General features: G+C 55.4%; 2 protein-coding genes across 2 annotated transcripts; one reads left to right on the top strand and one right to left on the bottom strand.

The window, feature by feature from the left end:
- Positions 1–6055: 6055 nt before the first annotated feature.
- On the top strand, positions 6056–14117 carry CATSPER1 (cation channel sperm associated 1; the record flags this gene model as incomplete). Its single annotated transcript, XM_081099292.1, has 12 exons — positions 6056–6893; positions 7907–8119; positions 9151–9264; positions 9433–9592; positions 9893–9984; positions 10090–10233; positions 10396–10459; positions 10606–10678; positions 10783–10843; positions 11826–11901; positions 13817–13931; positions 14091–14117. 12 exons carry the CDS (start codon positions 6056–6058, stop codon positions 14115–14117), a joined length of 1977 nt encoding a protein of 658 aa, XP_080955418.1.
- A 2325-nt stretch (positions 14118–16442) lies between these two features.
- On the bottom strand, positions 16443–17823 carry CST6 (cystatin E/M). The gene is made up of 3 exons (XM_081098068.1): positions 17530–17823; positions 16934–17059; positions 16443–16623 (listed from the first exon to the last, which is right to left on the bottom strand). The coding sequence occupies exons 1-3, from the start codon at positions 17767–17769 to the stop codon at positions 16540–16542; spliced, it is 450 nt and encodes a 149-aa protein (XP_080954194.1). The 5' UTR covers positions 17770–17823; the 3' UTR covers positions 16443–16539.
- Positions 17824–21531: the final 3708 nt, after the last annotated feature.

The raw sequence follows: 21531 nt of genomic DNA, 5'->3' as shown, positions 1-21531 counted from the left end.
TCAATTCCAGTCAAGGGCATGTACCTCAGTTGCAGGCTCCTCCCTGACCCTCCGGCACGTGGGCTCCTTTATAAACCTGCCCCCTTTCAGCAGAGAGCATGACTCTGGACTCAGAAAAATCTGGATGCAGTGACTAACTGGGAACAGCAGGCACTGGGAGATGGTTTCTCCTTTGACGTAGGAGCAAGGACAGACCCTAAGTGAGCGCCGAATTGAATGTTAGCCTTCAGTGGCTGAGCAAGGGGCCCCCGGGACACCTTGGTCCAAACATCTCCAGCTTCAGCCACATCCCGGGGGAAGAGGCTCTAGCCCCTGGGACCCCAATGCTCTGCAAAGAGGCTCCTTCCATCGACACACGTGATGCTGCTCACTCTGTGCCCGCCCTACAGGGTTCCAGAGCTTTGGCAGCAGGTGAAATGTGGTCCCTGCCTGGAGGAGCTCACGCTAACCTCTGGGCAGATGTACAAGTAGCAGCCGGGGTGAGGGCCCGATGGAGGCCGTTGCTTCCATAGGTGCTTTGGAGCTCAAACTCTGGCTCTGCCACTGACTGGTTACATGACTTTGGTCTTAGTTTTTGAGTCTCACCTTGCGCGCCTTTCAAAGGAACCATTTCCCTGGTGGGGAATGAACAGGATTTGACATGAGGCGCCCAGCACAGTGCCTGGCACATGGAAATGCTCCCACAGCTCTGCTGTTGTCAGGGTTTCTCCAGGACTGACACCCTCCACATTGTAGATGCTACTGGCAGGCACATCAGTTCTTCTAGTAAAAGTTTCCCAGCAGGTGGAAGAAAGCATTTTGAAGTAAGGGTGTCTTTTCTCACTTTGCCCAAAGGCATTGTGCGGGCAAGCAGCAGTCTTGATGCTGGTGGTCACGGAAGCAGAGTGAGGTGGGAGCAGAGAGGAGGATAGGGGTGTCTGAAGAGGCTCCCTGGAGGAAGGATGTCCGAGCTGAGAACAGGGGGGGGGGGGGGGGGCGGTACTCCAGACAGAAGCACTGACATCAGGTTGTGAACGGCCTTGAATGTCATGCTTAGAAGTTCGGGTTGTTCGGCATGGGACACTGGAGTAAACGGAATGGCCAGAGATGACCAGCAGGGACAGAGATGCCCAGCTGTCCCCAGAGCAGAGGGGGTCACCATCAGCCCATCTGTAGCCCATCCCTGACCCAGCAGCACCCGAGGTAGGGACCTCGGTTGGAGACGATGGGAAGTCCCTGAGTTTGCAGGAGAAAGGCCTTTAAATAAAGTGCAAATGCTGCAGGGAGAAGGCACATTGACAAGAGCAGTGGCACCAGCTAATGTTTACTGAGCACTGCTATGTGCTAGCTGCTTTTCTATGTGCTTTATATATTTTAACTTCATTCTTACAACTGGTGAGATAAATGTTATTCTTGTACCTCTTTCACAGAAGGGGAAACTGAGGTACAAAATAGGTGAAGTGCCCAGGCTTACCCAGCTGGGAGAAGGCGCGCTAGGACAGAGGCAGAGCAGAGCGCTGGGGCTCCCAAACCCCAGTTTCCACCACTGGGATATATTGTCTCGCCCGCTCTCACACACCCAGCAATCCCTGCAGGCTCATTATTAAAGAGCCTTCTTAGATAAGCCCCCTGGGCTTGAGTGGGAGGAAGGAAGGCAGGGCACAGAGAGAGAAAGGTGGCAATCTGCCAACACAGTTGGGCAGCTTCCCAGGAGAAGCTAGTGGAGTGGAAAGGGGACTGGAGAGCAAGAGGACAGGAACAGCCTCCTCCACCCCCATTCCAATCTCATGGGGTTTTCACAACACTGGCCGGGCACTTGAGTCACAGTCCGATACCCCATTACAAATGGGGGACTGAGTTCCAGAGAGGGGGTGTGACTTCCAGGGGTGGCCTAGAGCCAGGCCAGAGGCAGGAGTGAGGACACTCCCATGCACTGGAGCCACAAGAGGCAAGATCCTGGGTCCTCTATCCCACCTGTGTCTCCAGCTCTGTCTCGGTACTGGCACCCCCATTCACCCCAATTCTTGGTGTCTCTTCAGTGTCTGCCTCACCCTTTCCCCGGCGTCACCATGTCCTGTACCTTCCGAATAACTGACATCTGCCACCTCTCTTTCCCCACAACGTCTGCCTTAGTCCAAGCCATCGGTTTCTCCTCTGGTTACATCAGCAGCTTCCTAACTGACCTACTGCCTCAGGCTCCCCACACAGACCCAGTCTCCTCTCCGTGTGCAGAGCGACCCTGCTTGAAGCCACCTGATCCTCTCACTCCCTTGTTGAAACACCGCCCTCCCTTACCAGGCCCACAGGGCCCATCCTAGCCTGACCCCCCCCCCAAAAAAAAAATAACCTTTCAGCTGCACCTCCATCGTCCCCCAGCCACACTGGCTTACCCACCATTTTCCTGAAAGCTGAATTTTATCAGCCAGTGGTTGAACACAATGAAATTACATGAAACATTAAATTAAAGCTCATGTAAATTAAATTATATACACTGACCATTAATCAATTATAGCAACAACAAAGGTAATAAATGCCCATAATTCATTACTTTCTAATTAGCTTACTAGATTTTACTATTATTTATATCTTAAGCGTATCTATATCTATTGTATGAATCTGGTGCAAATCTTGTGGAATGGTGTGCTGCTTACACACATCTCATACAGACAGCGTTCAGTGGCCTTACCTTGGCTACGTGCAATCAGCCATGATGGGAGTAGCTACGCTACAGATCATCAAACACTGCAAATCAGAGATTGACCTATTTTGTTGCTCACCTAGACCAGGGATCAACAAACTACAAGCCAAATCTGGCCCACCACCAGTTTTTAATAAAGATTTATTGGAACACAGCCACACTCATTCATTTGCTTATTGTTCTGAGGCATTTTGTACTACAATAGCAGAGCTGAGCAGTTGCAGTGAAGGCTGTCTGGCCCCCAAAGCCTAAAATGTTTACTATTTGGCCCTTCAGGGGAGGCTGGCACACTCTCAGGGAGCTACGCATGCACCTGGAAGAGGAGTGACAGAAACTGGAGGATCTGGTGAAAGCTGGAGGAGCGGTGGGCCCAGCTGCTGCCCCCCTCCCCCCCCCCGCCAACAGGGTGAGCTAGCAAGTTAGGGTCTCCGTGAGTGGGCTGCAACTGCTCCTGGCGGCCCTGCGCCCACCTTCCCAGCGGAAAAGGATGCAACTCCTGTTTCATGCCCACTCTCCAAATCTTGCACAAAATGTCACCTGTGGCCCACGCTAAGTCAGGACAGCAGGGAAGAGAATTCTGGGAAACATAGTTTCAGTTTAGCTAAAAGGACACTGCAAATTCCCTGCAGCTCCAGATGTTAACTTGAATATTATACCCATGGAGACCAATTAGCATCCGAGACTGTTAGCGATTAAAGTCCACACTCCACTGCCAAAACCGGTTTGGCTCAGTGGCTAGAGCGTCGGCCTGCGGACTGAAAGGTCCCGGGTTCGATTCCGGTCAAGGGCATGTACCTGGGTTGCGGGCACATCCCCAGTAGGAGATGTGCAGGAGGCAGCTGATCGATGTTTCTCTCTCATCGATGTTTCTAACTCTCTATCTCTCTCTCAATAAAATATATTTTAAAAAAAGTCCACACTCCAGAGGCCCTCAGACTTGTGCTTGTGGTTATTCCGCCCGTCCCAGAATTTATGGGGAGATGAGTATTCAGTAGCTGGCAGAATCCTCCCCAAGTGGAAATCCCTGCAATTGTCCTCCCACACCTGCCAAGTTACAAACCAAAAGCAATACCAGAACCTTGTAGAAACTGCAGAGGTGAGTGCCTCCACCCAGGATGTGAGTAGCGATTCCAGCCACATACCCTTGTAACTCACCTTTTTGCAGGCGAAAAAGGAAACTTAATGATGTGCTGAGGCCAATCACAGCCACAAATCTCGGTTTGATATCTTTCCTGGAGAAAATCAATATAAACCCCAGCACCTGGTGTGTGGCTATTGAACTCACGTTTTCTCTTACAGGCCCATGAGTATGGGAAGTTACACTCCGTTTGCATTTACATGTCTTTACTGCCTTGCCCCGGGTTTTGAAACTCTTCTGCAAACTGCAAGGTCCAGAGTCATGATCGTCTTAACAACACAGAGCACACTATGCTGACACATTCGATTGATGCCACGATGCTAACTGAACTCTGTGAGCAGGAAACAGCAAGCATCGTAGGTGCCTTAGACATACGTGTGCTAAAGTCAGAGGTGAACCCTGTGGAAGTTCAAGGGCCTGCCATGTCAGGAAAGTTTCTAGGGGACCAGATTCTTGGGAATGTCAGATATCTTCGTGTGTTTTTTTTAAATTGTTATTGTTTCAGAGAGGAAGGGAGAGGGAAAGAGAGAAATAGAAACATCAATGATGAGAGAGGATCATCGATCAGCTGCCTCCTGCACAGCCCACACTGGGGATCAAACCCGCAACCCGGGGCACGTGCCCTGACTGGGAATTGAACCGTGACCTCCTGGTTCATGGGTCGATGCTCAACCACTGAGCCATGCTAGCTGGGCTGTCAGATATCTTCTAATGTGAGAGACAAGATCCTGTCCCCTATACCATACACCATAAATAGGAGCAATGCGTGGTATGTCTTTTGGGTTTTGGAGCCAACATATATCACCCTTAGACAAGGTGCTTTGACTCATTTACTAGGTAGCATATAAATCTGACTATGTTAGCTCTGGCTCTAAAAAAAAGGCTCTTCAACAGTCCAAGCTGTGATACAAGCTGCCCTACACTTGGGCATTCTGCCTGGTAGATCCACGTGCCTGACTTAGGTGTCAGCCAAAGATGCCATGTGGTGCCTCTGGCAAGTCCCAAGAGGAGTATCACAGCTATGACCCGAGGAGTCGTGGCCTTGCTAGCCTCTGCCAACGATTCTTCTGCATTCTGGAAAGCAGCTTCAGGCTTGTGACTGAACCTTGATAAAGGCCGAATGCCTGATTTATGGACACCAAGTGATTATCGGACACAAATGTTCCTCACGAACCGAGTGTTCTCTGAGCCACGGAATCGTGAGCTTGGATTTGCACAGTTGCATCTCACTGGAAACTGGAGTGGTGTATGCATTGCTGGGCCCAAGCACACCCAGAAGGCACAATGAACCACCAAAGCAGGTGCTGGGAGTCCCCATGGCATTTGTTTCTATGGCTTCACCTCCTCTCCCTTAGCTTACCTTACACTCAATAGCTTCAAGGGGAAGAGGCGAAAGGACAGACCTGATTTATGGAAGGCTTTGCACAGTAAGCCAGTGCCAGCCAGCGTGGACAGCTTCTGTGTACAGCCTATTTCGAGGGGTCCCTGAAAGGTGGTGGTGAAGGAAAGAAAAATCCTCCCCGTGGGCAGAATATCAGGCAGCACGTGTGTTACCCACTTGGTGCGGAAGGAAGGGTGGCCTGTGGTGCAGACTGATAGGAACTCATGAGCAATATCTAATGGACTGGCGATTTGCAGAGACTTGGAAAGAACACAGCTGGGAGCTTGATGCCATGATAGTCTAGGAGAGAGGCCTGTGGCTTCTTAGAATGTAGCACGGAAGACATTCATGTCCCGTGTAAATGCCCATCAGGAATCGGCGGAGGAGTCCTTACTAGATAAGATGGCCCAGCCTATAGATCCGATCAGCCTCTTTCCCCAAGAAAATTGGTGCTTTCTCTGTGAACCCATGGGAAGGGCGAAACCACAAGGTTTCTGTATGTGTTAGGAGGCTTCTCTGCTCTTTGTCCAGCTTTGCCATTGACCTGATGGCTCAGGTTGGACCATTCCCTTCCCTTTTCTTGACCTTGGTTTCCTAATTTTACAATGAAGGGTTTAGACACAGCGATCTCTGATTCTGAACTATATAGCCCAGCAGGAGGCATTTGAAAATGAGGCCCGGGAGGGGGCCTGCTGGTGACATCATAGAGGGGAGAATTCTGTGAGAAGAGTCGGGCTTTCCTGGAAACCCCATTGTCACAGGTTAGGTGAGAAGAACGAGCCAGGTAGGATCCTGCTAGGCCTATGTCTTGAGCTCTTCTTGTCCAAGGGTTCCCAGCATAGTCATTGATTAACCTTCGATGGCAGCAAAGGCTCAAAACGAGACAGACACCAGTGACTTGGATGCGCCCTCTCACCCCAGCTCATCAACCACGCACCACAGACCAGGTCATAGTGGAGCCCATCGCCATCGCCGGCCCCATGATCACCATCGCCATGGTGTGTCCCATCATCACGGTGGATCTCACCTAGACTCCCCTGACAGTGCCTTCTCCCGCCACTCCCCCAACCCCTCCACAACCTTGGCCTCGACTGGGTCTCATGGCACTGTCCTCTCCCACCATACCTATGAGAAGGTACCCATTCGCGATGAGCACCACCGTGGTGGCAGGAGACATCATGGTAGGCCCCCCCACTTTAGTGAGTTTCGCCATCATGGTGGGCTCCATCACGAAGATGAGCCTTCCCATTCTAAAGACGGTGCGTCCTCCGAGCTAGGCGGGTCCCATCACTCTTATGCTTACGACCACAGCAAGCGCCATCATCATGTAACCCACCACCACAGAAGGCCTCTTCATCATGGAGAGAGCTCTTCCCACCATGGCATATCTCGCGACCCCAGTGAGCACCACCATGGCCACCGTGGCCATCCTGGTGAGCACCACCGCAGAGAGCACCGCCATGGGGAGTACCCTCGTGTCAGCTCCAGAGACTTGCACACAGGCCTCAGCGTGGCCAGAGTCAGCTCAGACTTTCAACCTACCCCGGCACACAAGCAGAGCACGGCCATTCGCTTGACGCGTTCCCGCAGTTCAGTTCGCTCGCGTGCCTCCAAGAGCTCCAGAGTCCATCCTCTGGAGTCCTTATCTAGAATCTCAGAAAGCTGGCCTGAAGATGAGCCAGTTCAGATGCAAAAAAGTGAGTCTTTGCCCACCCCCCCACCACCACTCCCGTTCCAACTCCCACTGCCTGGCCCAGGTTGCAGATCTGACTCAGGCCCGGCACAACCTTGCACAGATCATGAGGCTTGACTCTCGCCTGGAAGGAACTTTTCATTGGCTATTCACTCAACTGACTGTTCATCAGCCAATCTTTTCTTTGTAGAATCAGGCACCTCTTCAGGCCGCCGGTGGTTTGTTCACTCAGTCACTGCTTTCTTCACTTGCACGTTCACTTGTCCAACATTTCCTCTTCTCTAACATGGGCACCTGGACTAGTTGGGCCCTGGCAGCACAAGGAAGACCAGCCCTCAAGGGGCTCCAAGGCTGGGGGTGGTTACAACCAACCAACCCAGATCATCCAGTGATGGAGGCCTATCCTTCATGTCAGAACATTTGTGGATTCTATTTGTCCATATTTCCCACGCTAAGCCATGAGGGAAATGACCTCTTCTTGAGGTCAGAGTCTGGGGAGCAGTGCCTGAATGAGGGCCATTTGAGGGCAAGGGGGGACCTTGGCTGTTAATGCACAACCCTCCCCCCCCCCAAAACTTGGCCCCTAGTAGCTCAGCAAACATGGCAACAGCCCCACAGACAAGCAGAGTGGAGTGAATGTCTCATGGAGGGGGTAAGGAAAGTAGCCCAGAGAAGATGTTCCAGCAGAATCTTAAAGGGAAAGGGAGAATTTACCAAGAGGATGGGGTGGCATCGAGGATCGGGCTTTCCACACCTAAGTTGCCATGTGAGTAAAGAAAGGCATGGGGGTGTGGAACATGAGCCCTCAAAGCATGTTCCAGCAGACCCCAAATCCCCCACAGGCTGGCCCCTACCATGGGAGGAGTTGGGCCTGTGGCCCAGTATCAGTTCATAGAGGCCCCTTCGTGAGTGCAAGGCAGGCAAGCAGGCAGGCATGAAGAATCCCAGCCCCGCTGACAGGAGGCCTGGCATCCCCGAGCCCCTCCTCACAGACTTGACTTTCTGGCCCCCTTATAGCCAACAAAACCCCGCGGGGCCACAAGAAGGCGCACAGCGAGAACTTCTGCAGTAAGCTGTTTGGAAACTGTTGCTCCCTTTATTACGGCCTCCGGAAAATGCTCAGTGTCCTGACCCAGTCCCTGTTCTTTGACGCTTTCATCTTCATCGTTGTCTGCCTCAACATCATCATGCTTGTGGCCCAGACCTTCGCTAAGGTTGAGGTCCGGGGCGGTAAGACCTGGGGAACCCCGTTCATGTGGAGAAGGGTATTGACGATGTTTCAGACCTGCTGTCGGCTTGGCCCAGTGCCCACTGATTTTATTTATTTTTTTAAACACTTTTTTTTTTAAATATGGAACGCTTCACGAATTTGCGTGTCATCCTTGCGCAGGGGCCATGCTAATCTTCTCTGTATCGTTCCAATTTTAGTATATGTGCTGCCGAAGCGAGCACTTAAACACTTTTTTAAAAATTTATTTTTATTGATTTCAGAGAAGAAGGGAGAGGGAGAGAGAGATAGAAACACCAATGATGAGAGAGAATCATTGATCGGCTGCCTCCTGCACATCCCCTACTGGGGTGGAGCCCGCAACCCAGGCATGTGCCCTTGACAGGAATCGAACCTGGGATCCTTCAGTCCACAGGCCAGCGCTCTATCCACAGAGCCAAACCAGCCAGGGCTGCCCACTGATTTTATATAAATTAGTAAAGAGGTTCAGAGAGAGAGAGCTGAGGTCAGCTAGGCAGCCGGGGACAGAAAGGCCAGCTAAAGCAGAGGATGTGCTGTTTGTGGCTATGACCACTCGAGGGCGTATTTGCTCTAAATATGCTTTGCTGGGCAGCGTGGTGGGAACCCAGGTGGGCTAGAAGGGCCAGAAGATTCTGAGGAGACCCAGGAGGGGTGAGAGTGGAAAACCTGAGAAGGCAGCCCTTAAAACCCTGGGGAGCAGGGCGAAGGTAAGCGCAAAAACGAAAGAGAGAAGTAAATGGCTGAGGTTACTTGCATGGTCACTGGGTTGGCTCCATTTTAAGCATTTTACTGTGTTAAATGCCTTTCATGCTCATGAAAAGTATCAGGCAGGCTGTTGTTATCGCCATTTTACAGACAGGGAAACTGAGGCACAGAGCAGTTAACACGCACAGCTATTGGGGCAGAGTCAGGCTCTCCCTAAAGGGCTGTGTGTAAGGTTCCCGTGGGGAGGAGGAGAGAGGGGCCAGGGCTGCTGGCGATGAGCTTGAGCAAGCCCCTGGCGTCCCCACAGCGTGGTACTTCATGGCCTTTGACTCCATCTTCCTCTCCGTCTACGTGGTGGAAGCTTTGCTCAAGATCATTAGTATGGGCCTCGACTATTTTTATGATTCCTGGAACATTCTGGGTGTGTAGAAATGGGGTGTGTGTGTGTGTGTGTGTGCCACGGAACTGCCTAGGAGAGGCTGAAAACAAGAGGGCCGGGCAGGGGGTGGCGGTGTGGGAGGGAGGGCTGTGGGTCTGGGCTAGGGCCCTGGGCAGGAGCCTGTGGCACTCAGGCACGCTGTGCCTTCAGACTTCTTCATCGTGGCCACGGCTGTGCTGGAGTTCACACTCGTGCAGTTCAACTCCCGCTCCTTGCAGCGCACCGTCTACAACCCCAACTTCTTCAGGATCTTCAAGGTCTTCAGGAGCCTGCGGGCCCTGAGGGCCGTTCGGGTGCTGAAGAGGCTCAGGTGAGCTGGGCCACAGCTGCCCTCCCTGGAAGCAGGGACAGAGGCCTGGGCTCCTGGGGGGGGCGGGGGGGGCGGGGTGCTGCGACCTGTTGCAGGGATGGGGGATGGGGCTGCAGACTCCAGCCTGCTTCTGGCAAGCCTCCTGCGGGTCGGGTCGTTCTCTTCACTTTCCAGGGAGGGGCTGGGACTCTCCCAAGTCACCAGCAAGTCAGGGACTCCTGTGTTCAGTGTCAGCTCTGGCTCCCGGGCACAGAGCCCCACCTCCACCGACTCAGCCTCCCTGTCCACCTCTGCCCACAGCTTCCTGACCAGCCTCCAGGAAGTGACCGGGACCCTGGTGCGGTCCATGCCATCCATCACGGCCATCCTCGTCCTCATGTTCACCTGCCTCTGTATCCTGAGCTGTGGGGCTGGGGTGGAAGATGGCGGTAGGAACCCGGGGCGGGGGGGCGGGGTAACGTAGGCCCCGCGAGCCTGGTTCGGCCCTGAGCCACCAGTCCTCTTCTCGGTGGTGCTCCGGGGACTGTTCCGCCAATCTGACCCCAAGCGTTTCCAGAACATCTTCACCACCATCTTCACTCTCTTCACCTTGCTGACTCTGGACGACTGGTCCCGAATCTACGTGGACAGCCGGGCCAACGGTGGGGCAGCCCCAGGCTGGATGGTGGGCAGGAGGCTGGCTGGGTGGACAGACCCTGAGGGCTGGTTACCCCACCTCCAAAGTGGGGCGTTCGATGCTTGCTGGGCAATGCTGTTGAGGGCCGGCAAGAAACTCACGGTTCCAACTGCCCGCTGTCTCCCAGGCGCCTGGTACATCATCCCCATTCTCATGATTTACATCATCATCCAGTACTTCATCTTCCTCAAGTGAGGGTGCCGCCCCTACTCCGCTCCCCGGCTTCACCCCCTCCCCCCTCCCACTCCGGGGGAGCCCCTCCCCAGCCCCCTCACCCAGAGAAGGGTGCTGCCTCTCTTCCAGCCTCCTCCAGAGTACCCCACTGTCCCCCCTCCAGTCTGGTGATTGCTGTCCTGGTAGATAATTTCCAGATGGCACTGCTCAGAGGCCTGGAGAAAGTGAAGCAGGAGGTATGGAGGGGATGGCGAGGGACCCGTCAGAGAGACGCAAGGAGAAGGCACGGAGGGAGGAGGCTGCTCCAGGGCCCTGGCAGGACTGAGCCTCCTCTTCCCAGAGGGCTGCCCAGATCCAGGAGAAGCTGCTGGCTGAATCGCTGACGAAGCTCAACGAATCAGGTATCGGCCCTCCCCTCCCGCAGTCAGGCCGGGATTCCAGGCTGGGCTTCGAGTTTTAGAATCTGAGACTCAGGAGAACGTTCGGAGCTTAGAACTTTGGTCGAAAGAGCACCGAGACCATCCCCAAAAGCCAACTAAACTGAGAGTCAATTCTTGAAAGACCCGTTGGTGAAATGACTTGATTAGCCAAATGATGATTTACCAAACACTCGTTTCTGTTAATAACTTAAGTTTATAGCAGTGGTTTTACATGCATTGGTTTCAGCTGCCTGAGGGTTTTGTCAAGGTCAGATACACACTTGTCCAGGGTCACTGTGTGTAGCAATTTTGTTTAGAATCTGAGCTCCAGGACCCCACTCTGAAGATCATTAACACCAGAGGAATAAGGGGTCACCTGGTCCTTCATCTGCCCACTCCATCAGGGACAGACACTCAATGAAAAGAGATTAAGCAGAAAGAAAAGTTAATTGGCTCAGATTGTTTAGCAAACGGAGAGTGCAGGGGCTTTTAGGCGCGGCTGGGTCCGGGCCTTGAATGGCCAGCAGGATTTGGTCTCCCTCCATCTCTCTTCTCTTCAGCCCGCTGCACGGTTTTGTGCTTAGAGCGGCCCCTACTTCGTGGTGGGAAAATGGCCACGTGCAACTCCAATCTCAAACCCTCAGCTTAGCCATGTCTGCACTCCCAGGGGAGCCCTCTTCTCCGGAAGCTCCAGCAACGTCCAGAAATGATCATCTTTTGCTCCAGTTGATCACCTGCATATTTCTGATCCAATCCCTGTAGCCGGAAGGACAGGCTGTTCTGATGGGTCAGGCCTGAGTCTAACCAACAAGCTTGCTACACACTCCACGCCTGGAGAAGTGGTTTCTGTGAGGGCATCCTGGGCAAAAACTTGTTAGCCCTGTTTGAAAACCTCCCTGACACACGGGGCTCCCTCCGCTCCCTCTGTCAGGCGTCCCCTTGACCGCCCCTCTCTCTGCATCAGAGCCTGAAGAGGTGCTGAGTGAACACACTAAACAGAAGCTCCTCATCGAGAAAAAATTTGGGACCATGACCACGAAGTAAGGAGACCTGCAGGGAGGGGAGGCCGTGGGTCTGAGGGGCGAGTGGTGGAGCCTGAGCAGTGGGCTGGCAGGGAAGGTAGGTTGCCCACCTCTGTGAGGCCCTGTGAGTCTCCAGGACCACAAACAGGACACAGACTAGCACCTGTGCAGGAGGGCCCTACCCTTAAAGAGCTGTGCAGGGCCATGGAGGGTGGGTGGACTTCAGCCAAGTCGGGGGGTGAGGAGGATGGGCCAGGAAACAGGCTGGTGGGCAATCCCTCATTTCTGTTGACTTGCGTGGTGAACTGGGGCAAGACAGCTGGGGGTTCGGGGCTGTGACTGTGGCTGGGAGACGTCGGCACAGACTCCTGCTGCCTGGCTCTCGGGCCTGGCTCCCAGAGAGCCTTCTCTCTGAAAACTGGGCCTCACCCCCCTCATCCGGACTGGCTCCAAAGCAGCGGACAAGGCGCCTGCCTCCGGGCACCCTCCCGGCTCTCCTCAGCCACCAGCACAGGCCAAGTCCCAAAGGCCTTCCGTGACCCAGCCTTTGCCAACCTTGTTCGCAGTCATTGCAGCCACTACCACCCCCTGGCATCCTTGCTTCGCCCACACTGTTTCCCAAGCAGAGCACATACTTCTCCACCTCCGGGCCTTTGCCCCATCGTTCTCTCTCCCTGGAATGTTCTCTGGCTGCCAATGCCAGGCTCAGGTGACCAGGGGCTGGGAGAGCTGAGTTCCAGTCCTGCGCACTTCACCTCCTGGCCCCAGGCTACCCTCCACGCTCCAGCTCCTGGGCCCTTTTCTTTCTTCCTCTGATTTTGAAACCCTACGAGGGCTCCTGCCTCCCTGAAGATGAGGCCTGGGCACCTCGCTTTGACCTTTCCTGGGTGTGTCCACCTCCAGTCCATCCTTTCCCTACCCCCCTCCCTGCGGCCTGCCCCCGCCCCCCAGTCTACGCCCTGCTGTTCTGGAAAAGGGAACCGGGGCCTGACTGAGCCTGGCAAACCATCACATCTTTCCAACCCAGCTCGGTGGCACTCCCTCCGTAAGCCCGTCCTCACCCCCACGGGCCGGGCCCTGTGTCAGGTGCATGGGGTACACACACCAGGCTTGCTTTTCTGGCTCCGCCACAGACTGCGCTTTGGCAGGCAGGGGCTGTTCTTGTTCGTTTCTATGTTCCTGGAGCGCCTTGTAGTGTAATTGATTTCCGTGTGATTTGGCCGGTGGATTTGTTAGACAGGCGGGCGCTGAAGGCGTTATGAATGGGCAGTAGGGTGGGTGAAGGGGGGGGGGTTATGTGGATGACTGACTGCACAGCATGGTGAAGGGGTGGGGTGGGTTCAGGGCAGAGCAGGTGAATGGAGGGATAGGTCAGTGAGTGAAAGGGGGGCGGTGATCGGATGGCAAGTGGATGGCTAGGCAGATGGGAGGCGGGATGGAGGGATGGAGGGATGGAGGGATGGAGGGATGGAGGGATGGAGGGTTGAAGGGTACACAATTAATACCCTCTGTGGTACAGGCAGACTGGGATGGGGGGCAAGGCAGAAAAGTTGTGGCCATGCTAGAAGTGGAGGTCTAGAGTTCTGTGTGTGTGTAAGGGGGTGGGCAGGCAAGAAGAGCCATCTGGCCTAGTTAGTGTGGCTCAATGGTTGGGCATCGACATATAAACCGGGAGGTCACGATTCGATTCCCAGTCAGGGCACATGCTCAGGTTGCTGGCTCGATCTCTAGTAGGGGGTGTGCAGGAGGCAGCCAATCAATGATTCTCTCCCATCATTGATGTTCCATCTCTCTCTCTCTCTCCCTCTCCCTTCCTCTCTGAAATCAATAAAAGATATAAAATAAACAAGAAGAGCCATCTGGGGGTCTCTGGGGGCCAGAGGCCCAGCCAGGCAGGTTGGCCGGGACTCACCGCTGCCCCCCACTCTCCTAGGCAACAGGAGTTCCTGGTCCATTTCCTGCAACTGGCCACGGGGGTGGAGCATTATCAGCAGAAGTTCCGTTCCCAGGCATCCGTCATTGATGAGATCGTGGACACTGCGTTTGAGGTGAATCAGGCAGGACCAGAAGGGAGGGGCCGGGGGTGAGGTGAGGCTGGAAGGCCAGACGGGGGGACTGTGCCCAGAAGTAGCCCTGAGTGACAGTCCCATGGGCGTTGGAAAAGGCAGAGGCTGGCGGCTCAGCCACCCGCCCATCCCACCCCGCAGGCTGGCGAAGAGGACTTCCGGAAGTGATCCCGGGACAGGGACAGCGGACACGGACTGCAGCCTCTGGCCCGCTGCCCACGGGGCGGGTGGGACAAGTCCCAGACCTGCTGCAATGAGTGTCGAGGCCTGCAGAGCTGGACCGCAACAGAGTTTTAAAACCCCAGCAGGCACTGTGTCCTCACTGTGTCCTCATGGGCACGAGACAGCAGAACGGTGTGTTTGCGCGAGAGTGTGCACACCCAAGTGTGTGCGTGCGTGTTGCATGCGGAAGGTGCTGTTCGTGGTCTCCTCCAGCGCCGCCAGGGCCTGGCATCCTAGCTCGGCCCAGCAGTGGGTGGGCAGCAGCCAGAGGGGTGACCTCGAAAGCGGGCCAGGCTCAGTGCTGGAGGGAGAGTGGGCGCTCTGCCTCCGGGAGGAAGGCCTTTCTGGCCCAGGAGTCAGGAGAGAAAGAACAAGCTGGAATAGCCCTCTGCTGTCAGGGCATGGGGGACCAGTAGGCTCCGGAAACAGGGGCTCCGAGCTCAGGAATTGAAGGCCACCGGCACCTTTAGCGTCCCTTAGGAGGGTATCATGAACCCAGAGGTCCCCACGCGCTTGGGCCGGCGCTGGGTGCTGGAGACCTAGCACTGAGTCGAACACAAGCCCCACCCTGGCTCTTCCACTATCTACAACTCCCCCCTCCTCTCCACTATCTTCGCCCCCTCTAGCACAGTGAAGCCATCATGCAGTACAGGCGGAGGGTGTCAGGGGTGGGACTCCAGAGGCGAGGCTGAGGGTGACAGACAGCTCTGCCAACCAAACCTGTGCCTCTAAGCTGGGCGTGAGCGTGGCGAAGCTCCAGGTCTCTGGACAGAGGAAGCATCTCCCCTCTCGGCCTGGCCGAGGGCGCGGCTGGCTCAGGGCCCAGGAAGAGGCTGCGCAGGGGAAGTGCCATCTGGGATTTGCGCACAGATTCCGGGCATGGGGAGGCCACCGGGCAGATAGCTCCAGGCCTCGCCTCACTCCACCACCTCCCACATTCATTCAACAAGCATTTCCTGCCGCCTGCCCTGGGCCAGCCCCGTGCAGGAAGCTCCTGCTTGGCGACACGTGGGAGCCCCTCCAGCAGCAGCCCCACCACATGGCCCTGGGCTGTCGGAGCTGCCGCGTGTGACAGGCTGGAGCAGCTGCAGGACGGAGTTTCTCCGGCATCCCGAACGCCTGTCAAACCCAGCCCTCAGCGCCTCAGCCTTCCATGTGGGAGTCACGTCTACGTACCACCTCCTCGTCCCCACCTCTGAGACAGAGGGCAGGGCCTGGGAGCTGGGACAGCTCCTCACTAGGTCCCAGCATTGGGCAGGGGACCAGGCAGGCACAGCCGGTGTGAGCCCTGGCCTGCAGGGGGCGCGCTCCACAGCCACTGCGCTCCGTCCTGCCTGGGCCCGATGGTGCCCACACTAGTGCTCCCAAGGGACCCAAGCACTGCCCGTCCTGTCCTGGGTGTGGGTGTTGGACCGCTCTGGGTTGGAGCGTGTGGGTCTCTGAGGTTATGTGTGTGGGGGTCCGTGTGTACATCTCCGGGTGGTTTCTGGGTGGGAGCGCTCCTGGGTTGCCCGGCGGTTAGTGGTTTTCTGGATGTGTGTGTGGTGTGTCCAGGAACATCCGAGGGTGCGTTTTGGGTTTCTCTGTCCGGTGTGCTAAGGAGTTCTGGTGTGTGTGTGTGTGTGAAGTATGACTTGTAGCTACAAATTCAGGTGTGCATGAAATATTGCAACTCCGTTTGCTCTAAACAGTATCCGCCCCTCTTCCCTCCTGGAGGCAGATTTCACCCCAGCCCCTTGGAGGTCCTTGTCCAGCCCCGTCCCGGGATCCTGCTCAGGGAAGGCACAATGTGTACCTGGGGGTCCCTGTCCCAGCCGTCCTGGTCTCTCGGCCTGCAGGGGCTCAGCTGTCTCTGGGCCACACGTGGGTAGAGAAGTCTCACAGCCTGGGAGCTCAGAGTCCTGGGGCCCTGCTGGCTGCCCCCCCCCCCCGCCCCCGCCCCCATGCCACCCAGGGGGCTGAGAGGGAGGAGTGCTCAGGTGCTCTGCAAAGTACTCACCGACTCCCCTTTCCTCTCGGGGGCACCATCCCTCTCCTGTGACTCTGTCTCCGCTGCCTTAACTCTGGAAACACTGAGGTCCTGGAGCTTTGCTCCTCTACGTCGGTGACGCTGGGTGTTGGGAGGACCCCAGATTTGGGGCTAACCCTGTTCCTCTCGGCACTGTCTGGGCTGGGGCAGCAGCTCAGCTGGGGGAGGGGGGCGGGGTGCTCCCAGGAGTGGGAGTGGAAGACGAGGGAGAGGGAGGAGTGAAGCACTCAGAAGAGACCGATGCCAGAAGCAGTGTTAGCGATTTATTGCAGTAGACGTGGCCCATGGACCTGAAGCGCCCTCCACCGATGGCCCCGCTCCCCTGGCCGCAGGGGCCTCCTACACGGGCACGCAGTGGTGCTTGAGGAGGCTGGAGGAGTTCTCCCAGGGGACCACTAGGATCTCAAAGTCGCAGCGCAGCTTCTGCAGACAGAGTGTGGGGGGAGAGGGAGGTGAGCCTGGCCCAGGCCTGCTTCCTCCGGCAGTCAGTGCTGGCCCACCATGAGGGGCAGTCACTGGCCCAAGAGACAACAAAGCTAGGTCCCAGATCTTCCCAGTCAACTCTCCAGGGGGAACCCCCATCTCCTCTGCACCCCACCCTGACCTGGTGCTGAGTCACCCAGAAGGCAGGGACGGGTTCAGCCCGACATCAGTCTGGCCGGCCAGACCAGTTCAAGCTGGACAACCTGAGGGCCCGGGTGCCGGTGGGCAGGGCCGAGTGCAGGGCTCTTACCTCCTCCTGTGCCCCTGCGGCCAGCGGGCAGGTGGTGAGGTCCATGCGGTCTCCGGTCACGGAGCTCTTGCGGCAGGCTGTGCTCCCCATCTCCACGGTCAGGTAGTACTTAATGCCCGCCACCAGCTGGGACGGAGGGCAGGGGCAGGTCAGGGTGCTGGGACACTCTCTCTCGCCTCTCTCACCGCCTCCCATCTCCCATGCCCTTCCCCTGGGCACCAGCACACTGGCCTGGGGATTCAGACCTGGGGCAGGAGCATCCCGGAGGGGGTCCCCGGGGGAGAGGCAGAGGCCCCCTGCCAGGCAGGAGGCTGCCCAAGGGCACACCATCCTGAAGCCCACTGCCTCGTCTCCCCCACCTCCCTTCCCAATTAGCTGGGCAGGAAAGGGACTGGTGTGAAGCTGGTGAGGTAGCTGAGCAAGGTCAGGGGTAGATTCTATTTGAAATTTAGATATTTGGTTCATTGTGAAATTTTGGCGTTCATTCAATTTTTAAAAATATATTGGTGAACTATCCTGATTACTCTTGTGACTCCTCCTCAATCTGGCGCCCGGCTGCGCGCCCCACTCGCTCTGCCCCGCCAGCCCCGACGCACCTGACTCTGCGCCTTGAGGATGCGCGTGTCTCGGAAGTAGTAGAGGCTGTTGCTGCCCATGTTGTAGCTGGCCACGGCCGCCTGGGCCGCCTTCTGCACCTGCGGGTCGCTGGGCTTCAGGTCCGTCACTCCTCCTACCATGCGCTCCCCGGGCCGGGCGCGGGCATCGCGGGGCAGCGCCAGCAGACAGAAGGCGAGCAGGGCCAGGCCCAGCGCCACCGAGAGGTTTGGCTGCGCCATCGTCCTCAATGCCTGACCCAGGTGGCTCCGCCGCTTTTACGGGCTCCGGTTCTCCCAGGCTCCGCCCCGACCACACCCGGCCCCGCCCCTCGGCGCGGTGCGCCCCCGCTTGGGGAGGGGGAGGGATCGCTGGGGCTGGGACGTCTGGCCGGGCCCCCTTCCAGCACCAGCAGGAGCGGCAGACAGGCCCCAGCGCACCTGTGTACCCCACGCTTGCCCTGCCCTGCAGGGCACACCCAGTCCTGCGAGGGAAGGGACAGTGGCAGCCCCCAGCAAGGGCCACCATCCGGACAGTTCACAGGAGGCCCACCCAGTGTGAAATACCAACAACCGCTATGAGCAAGCTCTCACTCTCACCATTTACTAACTGTAACCTTGGACCTCTCGCTGCGTGGGTTTCCGCCTCTGGAAAAGGGGTGCTGTGAGGGTTCCGTAGGTAAAGTGCGTGGAGAGGCCTGGCACTATGTTAATGAGTAGCAGGTAAGTAGGGGCCTTGCTGGGCTGCGCTGCGTGCTGTGTGGCCCTCACAACCAGCATGAAGTGGGATCCACATGTCCACTTAACAGGAGGCAGGAGGCAGGAGGCAGGAGGCAGGAGGCAGGAGGCAGGAGGCAACTGACTTGCCCAAGGACCCCAGCGGGTGAATAACAAATGGTGATGCTGCTTTTGACCCCCAGCAAGCTGTCGAATCTTTGTTCTTAAGCCAAACTGAGACCAAAGGATGAGAATTGGCCAGGAGGGGTGTATGTCATACCAGCTCTGCCAGTGACTAACTGGGTGACTTTGGACAAGTCCCTGGAGCTCTGAGAGCCTGTGTCCTCATCTTAAGAAAGGGGACAATTATCTTCTAAGGCTATTCTATTAATGGCCTCAGGCCGGGTCACCCATAGGCAAGCTGAGCGTGTGCTGGAGGTACCAGCAAAACAGGGCACTGTAACTCTTGGGAGGAGTAAGCTGATAATGCATAAAAAACACTGAAGCGACCATGGGAGAAGTCTGGATTTTGTTGAGATTCTTCCTCTGTATTACAGCAATCAGTACAGTCTGTGCATTGCTGGGGGGAAGCAGGCCTTTTGCCCTTAGGACACTAAGATTTGGTCAGTGCTTAGGGTCCAGGATCTTAACTGAGTCTTGGAAGAGATAGTATGTGACAGACAGTTGGTGCTTAATAAGTGGTAATTAGAGTTGACCCTTGAATGACTTGGGTTTGAATTGCATGAGTCCACTTACACATGGATATTTTTCAATAAATACTGTAAATGTATTTTCTCTTATGATTTTCTTAACATGTTTTCTCAGGGAAATTTCTCAAGTGTAAGAATATAGCACTATATATGTATAAACAAAATATGTGTTAATGGAGTGTTTATGTTAATGGCTTCTGGTCAATAGTGAGCTATTATTTGGGAAAGTCAGAGTCATATTCTTTTTTTAAAAAATCTTTATTGTTGGAAGTATTATATAGGTCCTCCTTTTCCCCCCATTAACCTCTTCCAGCCCACCCCATCCCCCCTTCAAAGGCCTCACCACCCCACAGTCTGTATCTCTGGGTGATGCATATATGCATACAAGGTCCTTGGTTGATCTCTTCCCACCCACCCTCCCCTTCTTCCCTCTGAGGTTCAACAGTCTGTTCATGTTTCTATGTCTCTGGGTCTATTTTTGATCATCAGTTTATTTGGTTCATTAGATTCCACATAAGAGTGAGATCAGCCCTAACTGGTTTGGCTCAGTGGATAGAGCGTTGGTCTGCGATCTGAAAGGTCCCAGGTTCGATTCTGGTCAAGGGCATGTACCTTGGTTGCGGGCACATCCCAAGTAGGGAGTGTGCAGGAGGCAGCTGATCGATGTTTCTAACTCAGGGGTGGGCAAACTTCTTGACTCGAGGGCCACAATGGGTTCTTAAACTGGACCGGAGGGCCGGAACAAAAGCATGGATGGAGTGTTTGTGTGAACTAATATAAATTCAAAGTAAACATCATTACATAAAAGGGTACGGTCTTTTTTTTTTTAGTTTTATTCATTTCAAACGGGCCGCATCCGGCCCGCGGGCCGTAGTTTGCCCATGGCTGTTCTAACTCTATCCCTCTCCCTTCCTCTCCGTAAAATATCAATAAAATATATATATATTTTTAAAAAGAGTGAGATCATGTGATACATATCTTTCTCCGACTGGCATATTTCCCTCAGCATAACACTCTCCAGGTCCATCCATGCTGTTGCAAATGGTAAGCGTTTTCTTGTTTATTGCCACATAGTATCCCATGGTGTAGATGTACCACACGTTTTTTATCCACTCATCTGCTGATGGGCACTTAGGCAGTTCCCAAATCTTAGCTATTGTAAATTGCACTGCTATGAACATGGGGGTGCATATATCCTTTCTGTAGAGATAGATTTTTAACGGGGGATTGTCACTGTTCCTAACCCCAACTTGTTCAAGGGTCAAGTGTACTGTGAGGAATGAGTCAGCACCCAGCATTCCCCAGGACCAGTGTGGTCACTGCCCAGTCCAGCTGCTACCCCACCCCCTCAGCCCAGGTGTGAAAACAATCTTGGGATTCCAAGGAGCTGTCTCAAGTTTGTTGTGGGCTCAGGTGTCTGCCTTAAAGAGACAGATCGAAGTTTGTGGGAAAGCTGGCTGGCTTGATGAGGAGGCCAAGGCCAGGCTGGAACCTGACCTGAGAGAAGCCGGGAGCGGGGAGAGTAAACACAGGACAGCAACACAGGGAGAGGGAGGAGAGGCAGCCCCAAGGGGCCAGGAGCCTTCTCAGGCTCTGGCAGGTCTGCCCTCCTGTTACATCAGGTTCAGCCATGACCACGCTTACCCACAACAGCTCCCTGGAGCATCAGCCAAGGCCCAGTCCCCAGCTCACTTGCCCCTACCTTACCTGTCACTCACTCCTCCGATGTACCCCCAACCTAACAATGGCCAAACCTTTCACCCACTGGACTGTTCTCACAGCCACAAAGCAGTAAGCATCACCCTCATTCTGCAGACGAAGACAGTTAATCCGGGGTCAGGACACCTGTTTAAGGTCAGGCAGCTACCCGCAGCGTAATCATGTTGCTGGGGGGAAGCAGGCCTTTTGCCTTAGGACACTAAGATCTGGTCAGTGCTTAGGGCCAAGGATCTTAATTGGGGCTTGGAAGAGGTAGTGGGGGAAAGGATGGGGGAAGAGAAGTTAACAACTACTGGGTCCTCGCTACGTGCCAGGGACTCTTGTTCATTCATCGTAACAGTTCTGCAGAGGCAGTGAATATGTCCTCTTTCTAGAAGGAAGAAATGGGGGGTCAGGGGGGAGGGTCAGTGGTGGAGTCTGAGGTGCCACCTGTGTCAGCATCCACGAGTGAATCCTGGACGGCTCCACCAGAATATGAGGTCTGCTGTGCAGGGGAGCACCCCTGGAGGTGGGGTACCCGGGAGGATGTCCCAGGGCTGAGTCTCATCTGGAGAAGAGCCCATAGCCTGGACTCCACCCTGTCTGGACCACTCTGGCTTCCAGAAGGGGCCTGAGCCAGGTGTGAGCTTGGTCGGGGTTGGCCATCCCCACTGGCCGCAGGGCACAGCCTCCAGTTTTGCAGTGGCCCAGACATCCCAATCGCGGCTGCCCGTGGCACCACTCTCTCACCCCTAGACAGTGGGTCTCACTGCCCAGGATGGACCCTTGCCATTCCCTTCACCCTGGGATCAGGCCTTCATTCTGTGCCCCCAAACCCTCATTGAACCCTCACCCTTTATTCTCCCCTCCCCAGGGCTCT

This window comes from Myotis nattereri, assembly GCF_964212035.1.
Source record: "Myotis nattereri genome assembly, chromosome: 9".
NCBI classification, from domain to species: domain Eukaryota; kingdom Metazoa; phylum Chordata; class Mammalia; order Chiroptera; family Vespertilionidae; genus Myotis; species Myotis nattereri.
This window is presented reverse-complemented; position numbering and strand designations above follow the sequence as displayed.